Source organism: Gamsiella multidivaricata (assembly GCF_025024155.1).
Source record: "Gamsiella multidivaricata strain RSA 2152 chromosome Unknown BC939scaffold_13, whole genome shotgun sequence".
Lineage (NCBI taxonomy): Eukaryota > Fungi > Mortierellomycota > Mortierellomycetes > Mortierellales > Mortierellaceae > Gamsiella > Gamsiella multidivaricata.
Window position 1 is genome coordinate 291,318 of NW_026251721.1, and position 11,792 is coordinate 303,109.

At 49.1% G+C, this 11,792-nt stretch overlaps 6 protein-coding genes across 6 annotated transcripts; 3 read left to right on the forward strand and 3 right to left on the reverse strand.

The window, feature by feature from the left end:
* The first annotated feature begins 364 nt into the window (after positions 1-364).
* BC939DRAFT_442901 (surfeit locus protein 6-domain-containing protein) lies at positions 365-2,194 on the forward strand. Its single transcript, XM_051554455.1, has 5 exons — positions 365-499; positions 605-700; positions 795-878; positions 1,039-2,016; positions 2,132-2,194. The coding sequence occupies exons 1-5, from the start codon at positions 467-469 to the stop codon at positions 2,186-2,188; spliced, it is 1,248 nt and encodes a 415-aa protein (XP_051415140.1). The 5' UTR covers positions 365-466; the 3' UTR covers positions 2,189-2,194.
* BC939DRAFT_442903 (COQ9-domain-containing protein) lies at positions 2,195-3,532 on the reverse strand. Its single transcript, XM_051554456.1, has 4 exons — positions 3,054-3,532; positions 2,760-2,946; positions 2,445-2,654; positions 2,195-2,360 (listed from the first exon to the last, which is right to left on the reverse strand). The coding sequence occupies exons 1-4, from the start codon at positions 3,455-3,457 to the stop codon at positions 2,343-2,345; spliced, it is 819 nt and encodes a 272-aa protein (XP_051415141.1). The 5' UTR covers positions 3,458-3,532; the 3' UTR covers positions 2,195-2,342.
* Positions 3,493-5,341, forward strand: BC939DRAFT_442905 (oxidative stress survival, Svf1-like protein). Its single transcript, XM_051554457.1, has 3 exons — positions 3,493-3,791; positions 3,974-4,229; positions 4,334-5,341. Exons 1-3 carry the CDS (start codon positions 3,779-3,781, stop codon positions 5,220-5,222), a joined length of 1,158 nt encoding a protein of 385 aa, XP_051415142.1. The 5' UTR covers positions 3,493-3,778; the 3' UTR covers positions 5,223-5,341.
* Positions 5,342-5,370: 29 nt separating this feature from the next.
* BC939DRAFT_50305 (Fms-interacting protein-domain-containing protein) lies at positions 5,371-6,688 on the forward strand. Its single transcript, XM_051560359.1, has 2 exons — positions 5,371-6,046; positions 6,141-6,688. Exons 1-2 carry the CDS (start codon positions 5,829-5,831, stop codon positions 6,637-6,639), a joined length of 717 nt encoding a protein of 238 aa, XP_051415143.1. The 5' UTR covers positions 5,371-5,828; the 3' UTR covers positions 6,640-6,688.
* Positions 6,689-6,783: 95 nt separating this feature from the next.
* BC939DRAFT_394113 (guanine-N(7)-methyltransferase domain-containing protein) lies at positions 6,784-8,370 on the reverse strand (the record flags this gene model as incomplete). Its single annotated transcript, XM_051552128.1, has 6 exons — positions 6,784-6,821; positions 6,916-7,073; positions 7,168-7,341; positions 7,471-7,649; positions 7,762-7,859; positions 7,938-8,370. The coding sequence occupies 6 exons, from the start codon at positions 8,368-8,370 to the stop codon at positions 6,784-6,786; spliced, it is 1,080 nt and encodes a 359-aa protein (XP_051415144.1).
* A 203-nt stretch (positions 8,371-8,573) lies between these two features.
* Positions 8,574-9,712, reverse strand: BC939DRAFT_442909 (NUDIX hydrolase domain-like protein). The gene is made up of 4 exons (XM_051554458.1): positions 9,563-9,712; positions 9,306-9,456; positions 8,963-9,120; positions 8,574-8,862 (listed from the first exon to the last, which is right to left on the reverse strand). Exons 1-4 carry the CDS (start codon positions 9,623-9,625, stop codon positions 8,779-8,781), a joined length of 456 nt encoding a protein of 151 aa, XP_051415145.1. The 5' UTR covers positions 9,626-9,712; the 3' UTR covers positions 8,574-8,778.
* Between the last annotated feature and the right edge of the window lie 2,080 nt (positions 9,713-11,792).

The following is an 11,792-nucleotide window of genomic DNA, read 5'->3' on the forward strand; positions in this document are numbered from 1 at the left end:
ACTGTTGGGTTTGATAGCATTCAAAACTGTCTCATGATTGTTGACTGGCTCGAGAGGTCAGAGAGAAAAGGATGCGTTGTGCTATCGGCGTAGGTATTCTTCTTTACACAAAGTGCATCGGATGTATACACAAGACAAGAAGGCACTACAGAATCGGAATATTTCAAAGACCTAGATATATGCTGGTCTAGAACTGTCTAGGCACGATACCATCGATGGACATGGGAAAGGTCTCTCATATCGTTTTTTTGATACGCGTTTTATATTTTTGAGACGCGTCGTGAAGAGTGTCACCTGATTCAGTGGCTTCACTGTTGTTGATGTTTGCAAAAAAAAAAGAAGGCTCCAGGCAGTCCTTTCTGCTGGCAACAAGAAGAACTTTGCTGCCGTCCTCGTCCCCTTCTACACCCTCACTCGACCATCACCTCCTTCTCCATCCTTGTCCATCTCGCAGACTACCCTCGCCATGTCCACCCAGTTCACATTGGACGGTTTGGAGGTATGCCCTTTAGTTTCTCACTCTTCAGTGGTATGGTTTCTTATTCGAGAGGGGGCACAGTATCTGACAACCTTTTTGGCTTCTTCCTGGGACCACAAAATGCAGGAGAGGATCAAAGCTCACGGAAGCTCCTTTGATTCTCTGCTCAAGCTGATTCCTGCACAATACTACATTACTAAGGAACTCTCGGAAGAGGAGCAGGTACGAAAGGCTCGACCTCAAATCGTCAATTACTGCTAATTGTCCTATATGTATCTAACAGCTCTTTTGATCCGACAAATGAAAATCATCCCAGAACTCAAAATACCAGCACAATAAAAAGAGAAATGCCCCCAAGCAGGATATCAAGGAGCGCACAAAGAAGGCCAAGAAGGCCAAGGTACGCTCAATTACAGTTCCTTGATCCAGTTTTCGGAAGCGACAGCACACGCAAAGCAAAAGTTCAACCAAAGCATTGATGATTGAATCGGCATAAAAACAAAAACAAAACAAAAAAACTGACGCGCACGTTCTCCCGTTTGTCTTTGTCGACGATCCAGCTTGATCCCGATAACAACAAATCTGTCACGGATATCCAGTCTGAAATGGCTGCGAAGGGAGACGACAATGACAGCGACGATAACGAGGATGATGATGAGGGCGACAACGACGTGGAAATGGTGAGCACCGACGATATTGTGGAGGATGATACCGAGGCACCTGTGATCGCAAAGTCTTCAACGCACAACTTTGAGGGGTTGTTGGCTCAGGTCCAGACCGCAGCCCAGACACCAGCCCAGGCTCCTAAATCAATCACGGAACTGCGCGCAAAACTCGAAGAGCGCCTTGCAAAGCTGCGTGGGCGTCGTGGTGTCGCTGCTGAGGCCAGTGGTGCTGCCAAGCCCACGTCCCGACAGGCCATTCTGGAGGCTCGTTTGAAGAGGAAAAAGGACAAGAAGGCATCCCAGAAATTGGCCAAGGAGAAGAGAGCTGCCGGTGGATCAGAAGGTCTTGTGGTCAAGGAGGAGGCCTCTTCCTCAGCAAATGGTGGGCGACCCACAGCATCGTCGATCAACGACAAGGGCGAAGTCCGATTCAGCAAGTTTGAATTCGATGGCCTTCAAAAGAAGAAAAGAGGACCTACGGACGCACAAGGTCAGCTCAAGATGGTCGAAGCACATAAGGAAAAGCTGGCAGCACTACAGACCGCTGACCCTGAGAAGGCAAACGCTCTAAAGGAAAAGGATACCTGGAAAAAGGCACTGCAGTTGGCACAGGGTGAGAAGGTCAAGGACGACGTCAAGCTCCTGAAGAAGACTATCAAGCGCGAGGAGGTACAAAAGAAGAAGAGTTCCAAGGAATGGGGTGAGCGCAAATCAACAGTCAGCAAGACTAAGGATCAGAAGCAGAAGAAGCGCGAGGAGAATATCAAGGCTCGTATCGATGCTGCTAAGAATAAGGGCAAGAACGGAGACAAGAAGGGGGACAAGAAGGGGGCCAAGGGACCAGCAAAGGGAAAGGGCGGCAAACCAAAAGCAGTAAGTTGTTGTTGTTGTTGTTGTTGTTTGTTTTTTATGATGATATTGTACAATTGCTATGAAGCTATGAGAAGTATCGCTGACCCTATTTTTGTTTCTTGTTCATTGTCCATAGCGTGCGGGCTTTGAAGGAAAGAACAGCAAAAAACCATCCAAACCATCTAAGAAATAAACTGCATTGTATTTTTCATATTTTCATATATTTTTTTAAAAAAATTATTCGCGTTTGACGTTTACTTGTTCTGATATGGATGTTAGAATGCGCCTTGCTGGATGACGATGATGAGTGCATGGCGGAAAAATGAAATGGACGGGGTACTGTGCCACTAGAGGCGGAATCCCTTCTGTGAAAGCGAAATGAGGTTACGGCATTAGTGGCCATTCATCCACAATATGATATCTATAGTGCATATCCTCGAGAGTCTTACCGAGTTCAGGATCCCAAAGACGGACTTGGCGCCAAACTCTGCGATCTGCAGCATCTCGTTGGTGGCCTTGCCGACTGTTGCTGCATCCTCGAAACGGCGATCCAAGAACCTTTGAGTAGCCTCGTAATTGGGTGTCTTGTCCGTGGTCATGTATAGCTCTGTTGTGGTGTAGACCGCGGCAAGTGAGGCACGCTTCGTGTACCAGTTCATCTACACGTTACGTTAAGGGATAAAGTTGAGAAGCGAGAAAAGTCAATTTGAGCATTAATCGTTATTTGGCATACAGTTGCCAAAATGCAATGCAGCCGCGCTTACGTCGGCACTCTTGTCGCCAGCCAAGTGCCATATCTCGTCGACAATCCTTGCCAGATGGTTCAGCGACATTGGCACGTTGCTAGGCTGGCCCATGATGGCCAATGCTTCGGGCCATTGATCGATGTAGGGCGCAATCATTCCTAGCCTTGTAAGCGTCCCTAACTTGATCTTCTCCTTTGTGCCCAATCTACAAAGATGCGGAATATTGAGACCGTGTTAGATCATGGATAGGTCCGCATATGGCAGGCATCCTGCTCATCCATGGTTCGAGCAAGCCCTCCGCAAGTTCCTTACCCCTCCATTCTGCCCTCCAGTTCTAATGGCAGACGATTCAAGCAGTCTTGCAGAAAGTAGTCGATCAAATCCGCACCCCCCTTAGGAAACATCCCATGGATGATGGCGGGATATCCCATAGACTCTGCAGCCTTGGCGATCGATGCCGTGGTCCAACCATGCTCCGGGACTAGGGTGAGGGCTTTTTTGAGAATAGCCTCAGGCGTACCCTTGGCGTTGTGGGATGCAGTGGAGCCGATAAAATCCTGTGAACTCTTGCTTTCTGCGCTTGCTGGCTCTGCTGTGTGCCAAGAGGTCGAGGCTGTAAAGTGGCGGGCTGCGGGCGCGATCACGGTCCTAGAAAGGAGAGTCGAGGAATGGCGTGGGAGCAGAGTGGTTCCTGCACGACGCAAAAATGATGCCATGGCTGATATATGTCTGTATTGTGGGTTTGAAAGTGTCCTGCTTCCTGCTTCCTGCTTCCTGCTTCCTGCTTCCTGCTGGGCTCGAGTGATGTTCGGTTGGATTGGGCAATTGGTCTTTCCAGGACCCGGAAGAGCATCCATAAACACGGAATCAGAATTGGCGGTAAGTTTACCGCTGTAATTGGCAATTACTTCTCTGCGAGCGTGCAATTAGAGAGGCCGATTGTGGTCAAGACTCTTCGCCCCCAACATTGCTTCTTCATCACTTCTTCACTCCATTACTCCATCTCTTCATCATCTCTTCTTCATTCTCATCAAATCATGTGGTCTTCTCGTAAGTCTTGCTGCCCCTCTTTTCCCCTCCTGTTCTATCTCACCCCGCCTCTTTCAGCTGACCCTCTCCTGGGAAGCCTTGAGAGCGCTGCAGCTCACCTGCTGTGCCTGCCGTTCCCGAGAGCCATTGTATGAACAAGGAATAAGACAATTAAGCAGCCCTTCTTCCTGTGGCATCCGTAGTAACTTCTTCCGTCACATCCTTGACTGGATATGGTGCCCAGGCCGGTTCCCCTAAGCCCGGTGATATTCCCAATGCGGGCGAAGGCGTCAAATCTGCTGCCTCTCTCGTCAAGGACGGCAACTACTTCTCAGAGCTGGCGGCCAAGGACCTCGAGTGGACAATTGCTGCCACAGCCTCCACTGAGACCCAGACGTTTTATTGTATCAATGACAAAGGCCACTTTGGCCACGTCCAATTGATTCATTCTAATCTGGGGTAAGATGGTTAACCCCATAAACGTTTATTCCGCTTTCACATGGTGAAAAGAAAGTGTAAAGGGTGTACCAGGACAACGAGCCTAACATATCGACACATTTTAGTATCTGGGGTGCACCCGCCTCTGTCCAGATGACGGCCCGTTTCCGCGGCGATGGCGTCAACAAGTTCTTCTCGACCAACCTGACGAACTTTGTCCTCTCGGCCGACAAGTTGTCTGCCTCCACCAACCTGATGTCGATCACCCTCTCGCCCGACGGCAAAAAGTTTACTGTTCAAGTGACCAATGCCCCAGATCTGATTGTTTCCCTGACTGTCGAACGCGCAGCCAGGGGCTACAAGATTGGGGAGGGCAAGAGTTTCTTTGGCGATGGATACGTCTCTCACAAATTCTGGCCCGCCTGTAAGGTCGCTGGTATGATGATCATCGACGGCAAGGCCCACGACATGGCTGGTGAGGGCACGTTCGTGCATGCGATCCAGGGTATGAGGCCTCACTTAGTCGCCTCCAGGTGGAGCTATGTTGATTTCTTGGGCCACGATGCAGAGACCAATCAAAAGGCCAAGCTGTCGTTGATCCAGTTCACTACACCCGAGTACTATGGAAGCGCTACGGTCACACAGGGATCGATTGTCTTTAACGGAGATCTGGTCGGGGTTGCGGTGGACAACAAGACTGAGTTTGTGAAAACCGAACATGACGAGGAAACTGGATACAACCCACCTACAGAAGTCAACTATGTCTGGGAGGGCAAGACGATCGAGGGTGGCAAGCCCTTCAAGGCGGTGCTTAATGTCAAGCCTAAGGGCCTGTGCCAAAAGGTTGATCTCTTGGCTGAGATCCCCTGGGCATTGCGCAAGATCGTGTCGACCTTTGTTGCAAAGCCCATTATCTACCAGTGGTACGACGATGCATCAGCTGTGGTAACGATCGGCGGGGAGGAACACAAGGTCTCAGGACACGTCTACCACGAGGCGACCTTTGTCATGTAAGGAGGAGATACCACTGAAGCCTGCAGGCTGTGAACAGACATTGGGGGGTTTTTTTTATTACTGTCTATTATACATAAGGATACACATAAAACGTAATGCCAAAGTATTTTAAACCCCTGGGTCATTCAGAAAGTCGGTTCACGGGCGACGGTCACGATGCCATAAAGTTATAGTCCAAGTTGTTTGTTTTGAGGGTCCTTGCAGCTTTGCATCATCTTTCACGACCATCGCCCCTTTCAAGAATTAACATGACACCAACTGCAACTGTCGAGCATTATCCTGAGAGCGTGGCCCGCTTATGTGCGGAGCTTCAGAGACTGTCCGCAGAGATTGTTGAGACACGGAAGAGGATAGGAGGATTTCCAGCATCTCAAAAGGGAGACGATGATAACGCCATGGAGGTAGACCAAGTAGAGGTATGGACTAGCGGCGCAAACGACTGGAGGACAGCAGAAAAGGCTGGGAGGAACCAGCCTACACCCTATATTTGAACTTGAATGCAGCACTACATTCACAGCTTGCGTGAGTGTTCATGGAGATGAGCTCGAGGCACTGATCAGGATATATTTTTTTCTTTTGTTACAGAGCAAAGCTGCTGTGGATCCGATGCTTCAACAAAGGCTTTCAGAAGGTGTTCGGACGGGCAACATGCTCCTTTCGCTCCTCAAGACGCTCAACCGCGACGTCTTGTTGCAAGAGCGTGACCTCAAGAATGACCTGACAGAGCAGAAACTAAGTGTTGGCCAGGTCGATCTAGGCTATCAAAACATCAAATACCAACGCAAATATCTGCTGAACGAGATATCGCGTTGTCGAGACATGCAGTACGGTTTTCTTTCTTCTCTCCTGCATTCCTTCGGTTCTTTTGAGACATTCAAGTACTAAATACCAACATCTGCCTATAATTGCAATGATTAGAACACTGTACCAGGATGTGCCCCTCGTACCATTGGAGGAGTTCAGGGAAAAGGCGCCAGAGCACTTGGTTCAGAGCGCGACAGATGATCACCAGCTGATGCTGAACCGTCTTCAGTTCGAGCTCGAGGAGAGGAAGCGATTTGATGCAGAAAAGAGGCGACTTCTGACTGTTAAGTTGCAACTGACTAAGGCCAATAAGATCCGTAGGACACAAATCAACAAGGCAGAGAAACAATTGGAGGAGTATATTCAGTCTAGTCAGTCCCTTCAGGAACTTTTTAGAGAGCCTGTCGAACCTGTTCGGACGCATAAGGAAATCCTGCTTGCGGAGGCGAACGCGGCATTAGCATCATCAGGAGCGACTACAACAGATGGGGCGTTATCTTCAACGATGAGCAATGGAGACGCAACCATGGGTTCTCCATCGCAAGACGAAAAAGCACATATTGAGACGGAGACTGGAGTCGATCTTCAGTCGAGGAGACATGGGGAAGAATAATCATGTACAGCTTCTTCCTGCAATAAAGCAAATGTTCCAACATCTATAATATGTGTCAACAGATTTCAGGTCGGGGACGAACGAAGCGAAGGCAGATTTTATTGTGTTGATGTGGAAAATCCGCCCTCGTTCATCTGTTGACCGCTACTGTTTCTTCTTGAAAGCGAATGCGAGATAGATATCTATGACAGAGCGTTTGTACAACAAAGGGTGGTTAATAACGTCCTTGAAAGAAAGGGAGCATCGTACCTCATATGTGGCGGATAGTTCACTCACTAGCAGCTTCCCATTCATCTGCAGATAGGTGTCCGTCCTCCGAGATGACGTTCATGCGATATAGTAGCTGGTTGAAGTCAAGCTCCTGAGAAGCTTCCTCATACACCTGGTGGAACTTTTTGTTGTATATCAGCTCGAGTCCGTACTCCTCTGCCAGCCTAGACATGAAACCAGCAACAGCGCATTCAATGGTGAGCACCGTATATCATACCAACAACATTTTTCATGACTTCGATTGCAAAGCGACCATACTTTTGGAAGGTCGGAAAGTGGACAAGGTACTCTGGACAGTCGTCAATGGCATCTTCAAGATGGAACCAGTATTTTGCGCCGAACTTGTCGAATATGTCTCTCCGTTCGAATCGAATCGAGTAGATCGAATTTCCGATCTGAAGGGCATCGTCCGACTCGGATTTCAACTTCTTACTATTTTAATGCAGGTGAGAAAAAAAAAGAGTGAGGGATCGAATTCATTCGCATCTTTGAGCAAATCGCAGCACATCCTAAGGTCTTTGTTCACTTGGTATAGCATGTCATTTCGTCCGCATAACCTACACAATCCAGTACGCATCTGGTATTGTTCCAATAAAGACGCCGCCAGGCTTGAGCTGTGATGTTACATTGTGAAGCATCATCCTCGCCTTGGCCTCGGTCTCAAACGAGTAGTGCAGGCAGAACTGCATGGAAACCATATCAAAGACTATCTCTGACGGCACCACATTCGAGATTGGTTCCTGGGGAGTAGTAGGTGAGATGATTTCAAAGAACACATGAGGAAATTAGTTTTCCGGAACAAGTAGATCCGCGGACGGTCCCAATATACGCGCGGAGCGAGTGGAGTCATACCGAATAACAATCCATTGCGTGGAAATGGGCTTCGAATGGTGGGTTTCTCATAGTTCTGTATCTTTCTCGCGCCTGTTCAATCGATTTTGATGCGATATCTATTGACGATTCTCAGTGCATCGGTCAGTCATCGTTCTCACGCACTCATCAGATCAAGCTTGGTTCTCGGAACGTACCGCATCCAGTAAAGTAAGAGATCCTCGCCTTGGACCATTTCAATAGATCGCCTCCTTTGCCGACCCCGACATCCAGGACCCGGTCTCTTGGTCTCGCGTACCGCCCGATCAGCACAGATTTCAACCAATTGTTGAAACTCTTGAGGCGGAAAATGGTCGACTCCTTACGTTTCTCGACGCCGACGTCTGGTCGGGCATTGTAATGTTCTGCAACCTTCGCGGCGTTGGTCTCTCCTGCAGTGGTCGGTATGGCTCGGCCTGAGGGTGATCGAGCACGCTTCGCAGAAGATCTCTCATTGTCTTCCAAGGCCCTGTCCTCCTGGGCTGACGGTGAGCGACCGCGTTTTGCGGACGACTTTTGGTCGCGATCATGATCCTGTGCTGAATGACTCTGGGTTATTTGAGCGCTGCTAGGCTCTGTCTTGTCTGACATTGCAGTTTTGATTTGAAAGGAATGATCTGCTGGGTATGTTAATGCAACCTGTGGTAGCCACGACGAGAACAAAGGACGTCTTGTAACAAAAACAGTCATTGGCCTCCATTTTTTTTTTTTTTTTTTTTGTATAGCAATCTGTAGATCGACTCATCGGAGGCCGATATGCGTCCAAGAATTATGGCAGTGTCCAATATTCAGCATCTAGTCTGCGATATCCATTGAGTGGGCGTCGTACTTTACGATCGTTCACTGCATGCTGTCCATTGCGATATCATGCCGCTTTATTTGTGATATGTTTGCACGTGTGCCCGTATAGGAGGTGTGGTATCTCAAGGCAAACTCAGTGTTTGGCGAACATTCAGCATGAACAAGGGGCTTGGAGTCTCTGGAGCCGCAATGACCCTATCATCCCCTGGCCAGGGAGCATGCTTGCAGTGCCTCTTTCATGACCTTCTTCGATACAACCTTTTTAGCATCCTCATAAGAGAACTAGCCAAAGAGACGGAGAGACAGGAACGAGGTTAGATCAGGGCAATTCCATTCAACAAGGCTGCCATAACCGCACAACACAAAATCAAGCAAGCCTTACCCAACGACGCTCGCGCTTCTTCCTCTCGGGCCAACGATCCGCTACCTCCTCGACCTCCATCTCGAAGAAGAAGAAGATGCTATCCGGGATTCCTGTGCGCTTATTTACTTTGTGCTCGTATTCGCCTAGACTGGCTACAATCTTCCCAATTGCACCAGCTATAGTTCATGCGCGTCGAGTCCATCGAGCGGGGCGACAGAGAGAGAGCGCGTACAAGAACAATGGAAAGTGGGGTGTGAAGGCGGAATGGAAACTGGATTAGATTATTGTTGCTACCACAGATGAGCGAACACTCGTTGTTGCCGGACAACAGCGTGATGCTATTTGAAGAGCATCACCGTACCTTCCTCCCATGTCTCGCGTGCAGCAGCCTCTTCCTGGGTCTCGTCATTCTCCCAGCCGCCCTTTGGAAGGACCCACTCGCCTTCGTGCTTAGAGCTGGCCACCAACAGGACACGGCGTCCCGCTCTATCGATGGGGACACATCCCGCAACCTAGTTCGACCGCAAGTGATGCTACTGGTCAGTTTTGGGGGGAGATGCATCGTTTCCAGGTTTCTGTAATCGCTGGTTTGACATGAATGGGCGACATGCAACCTACAAGGCGGGCTCCTTGGTTGTACAGCTGCTTATGGCGGCCTTCCCTTGCGACCTGACTTTGCATATTGTATAACTAATGTATGGCGTGTGTTTGTTGCGTATGGATACGAAGTGTGCAAGACAGAGCGGTGTAGGTGGAAAAGAGTGAGTGAGATAGAGAGATACCAGAGTACGATGTATTTCATGAAGGTGCCAAAAATAGCAAGTCTGTGGCACAGTCCAGAAAGTCTCAGCCTCAGGAATCTATTCCGTACCTGAGTCAAAACGGCCCAATCAATGTCGCAGACAGACCCACAGCACACCCCAAGGCCAACTCGGCCCCATGGAACCAAAGCAGCGAAATGGCGATAGCGCATAAAAGTCTACCATTGACATTTATTGGTTTTGGTTATTGTCGCTTGTTCATGCCCATTTCATCTCTACCATTGATCTGCGCTCGACAGAGCTTGACGGATTGGTTTGTCTAAATTCATTTTCAGGCTTGAGAGCGCGATTCATTTTTGAAACCCTGCTGGAAGATGCGGCTGCAAAGGAGACACTTGCGGGACAGAGTCCAGGAATCGCGGTGACATACTTCCAGGACGCCTGAAAGTGCTCGCTCACGTAATTGCGATTCCCAGCTGCTTCCGACCTGAAAGAGCAATGGGGAGTGTCGCGATCATATTGGGGGTCCTCGATCTTTCCGTGCCTTATGTTTATGCGCGAGATATAGTATTGCTAGCAGCAGCTATCCGAAACTATAGCGCAGGCTGTCTATCAACACTTATTGCGTCAAGTCTCCCTTTTCTTTATGCTTCCACTCCTTCCTCCTTTTGCGGTCCACCTGCAATACCACCAGTGGAATCGTTGCCGTGCCTCATTTTCTCCTGTTCCGTTGAGTTTTCGGAGGCGGTGGAACTCGTGGATGCCTACATGCTGATACTGCTGCTAACAGTAGAGCTCTTGGCGACCCGTTTGCCCTTCGAGGCGATAGCACTGATATTTGGAAGGAGGCAGGGATCCTTCTCGGCAGTCTTGGACTTGGTCTGCATGTTCTCCACAGGACAGCGCACAAGCATCGTAGTCTATCGCTTTCGCACCTAAACAGAAGGAGACTTTAGTAGAAAAAAATTAAGTTTGTTTCACGCCACCTTTGGGCTAAGTCATGCCCAAGCACTGCACAACCCTACCATGCTGCAACATGCCTCCATTCCCCTGGATGCGGGTTCTCTCTTGGAGGCATCTACCTATACCTTGGTATTATCGTTCAAGTAGAGCCTGGCAGCGGTCTTTGGAGAATTCAGATAGATCTAGTACCCCTGGTACCATTCTCTGTCAAGGAAGTGTGTCCTCTCTCCATTACGCATCATCATCACCAGGAAAACGATATTTTGTTCGTTCCTCCCAGCTAAGTTGCGTCGTGATCGAATTTGACGAAGAAGCCGGCTCTCCGGACGTGGAGAGCGAGGTGTTGATGCTAGAGCCAGTCATGGCTTTGATGATGAGGGGAAGCAGGGTGATCTGAACAGTAGAAAAAGCCTCCCCAAGCGGCAGCTTTAACATCCTAAAAAGAAACCGCCACCTCAATGGATAGGCGGAATCCACGTCCTTTTGCTCAACACCGGCCTTTTATGCTCTGCCTGCTTGCCTGCTTTGGCGCAGCCTTTGTTTGCTTATCTCTTATGAGATGGATTCTTCCTGACATATTGTAATGAGCTCTATAGTATGTTACCGATAACTGGTTGCAAGCATAGCACGATAGGAGGAGGTGCCATACATGATTTTCGGGCGGAGTAGATGAAGTCCATCCTCGGCTCGGACGCGTTACGCGTCATAGCCATGGGGTTTTGCTACGGCAGTGCATTTGCCGCACTATTGTCCGTTTGATGCCACACAGCCAAGGGTCCACTGGCTAATCAGGAAGTGTGTTGTCGCTATGCATGACTCCATCCTTGGAGCCATCACCATTTTATCATCTCTTGGTAGCCATTTGACCAGTGCATCAGCAACATGCGAACGAACAAAGTCTGCTATAGTACTGCCCTGGACAAGGCGAAGGAGCCATCGTTATAGCTACACACTTTCGTCTTCACCGTCTTTTCTGTCTTCCTCTCTTTCTTCTCCGTCAACTCCCTTAACACCTATTCCTTCTTTTCTTGAAGACCCACCGCTTGTCAATACGAGCATCATTGCTGAGCATCATGCATAGACGCTTCCTCTTTCTCTTTACGTTGGCGGGTGTGCTGCTGTGT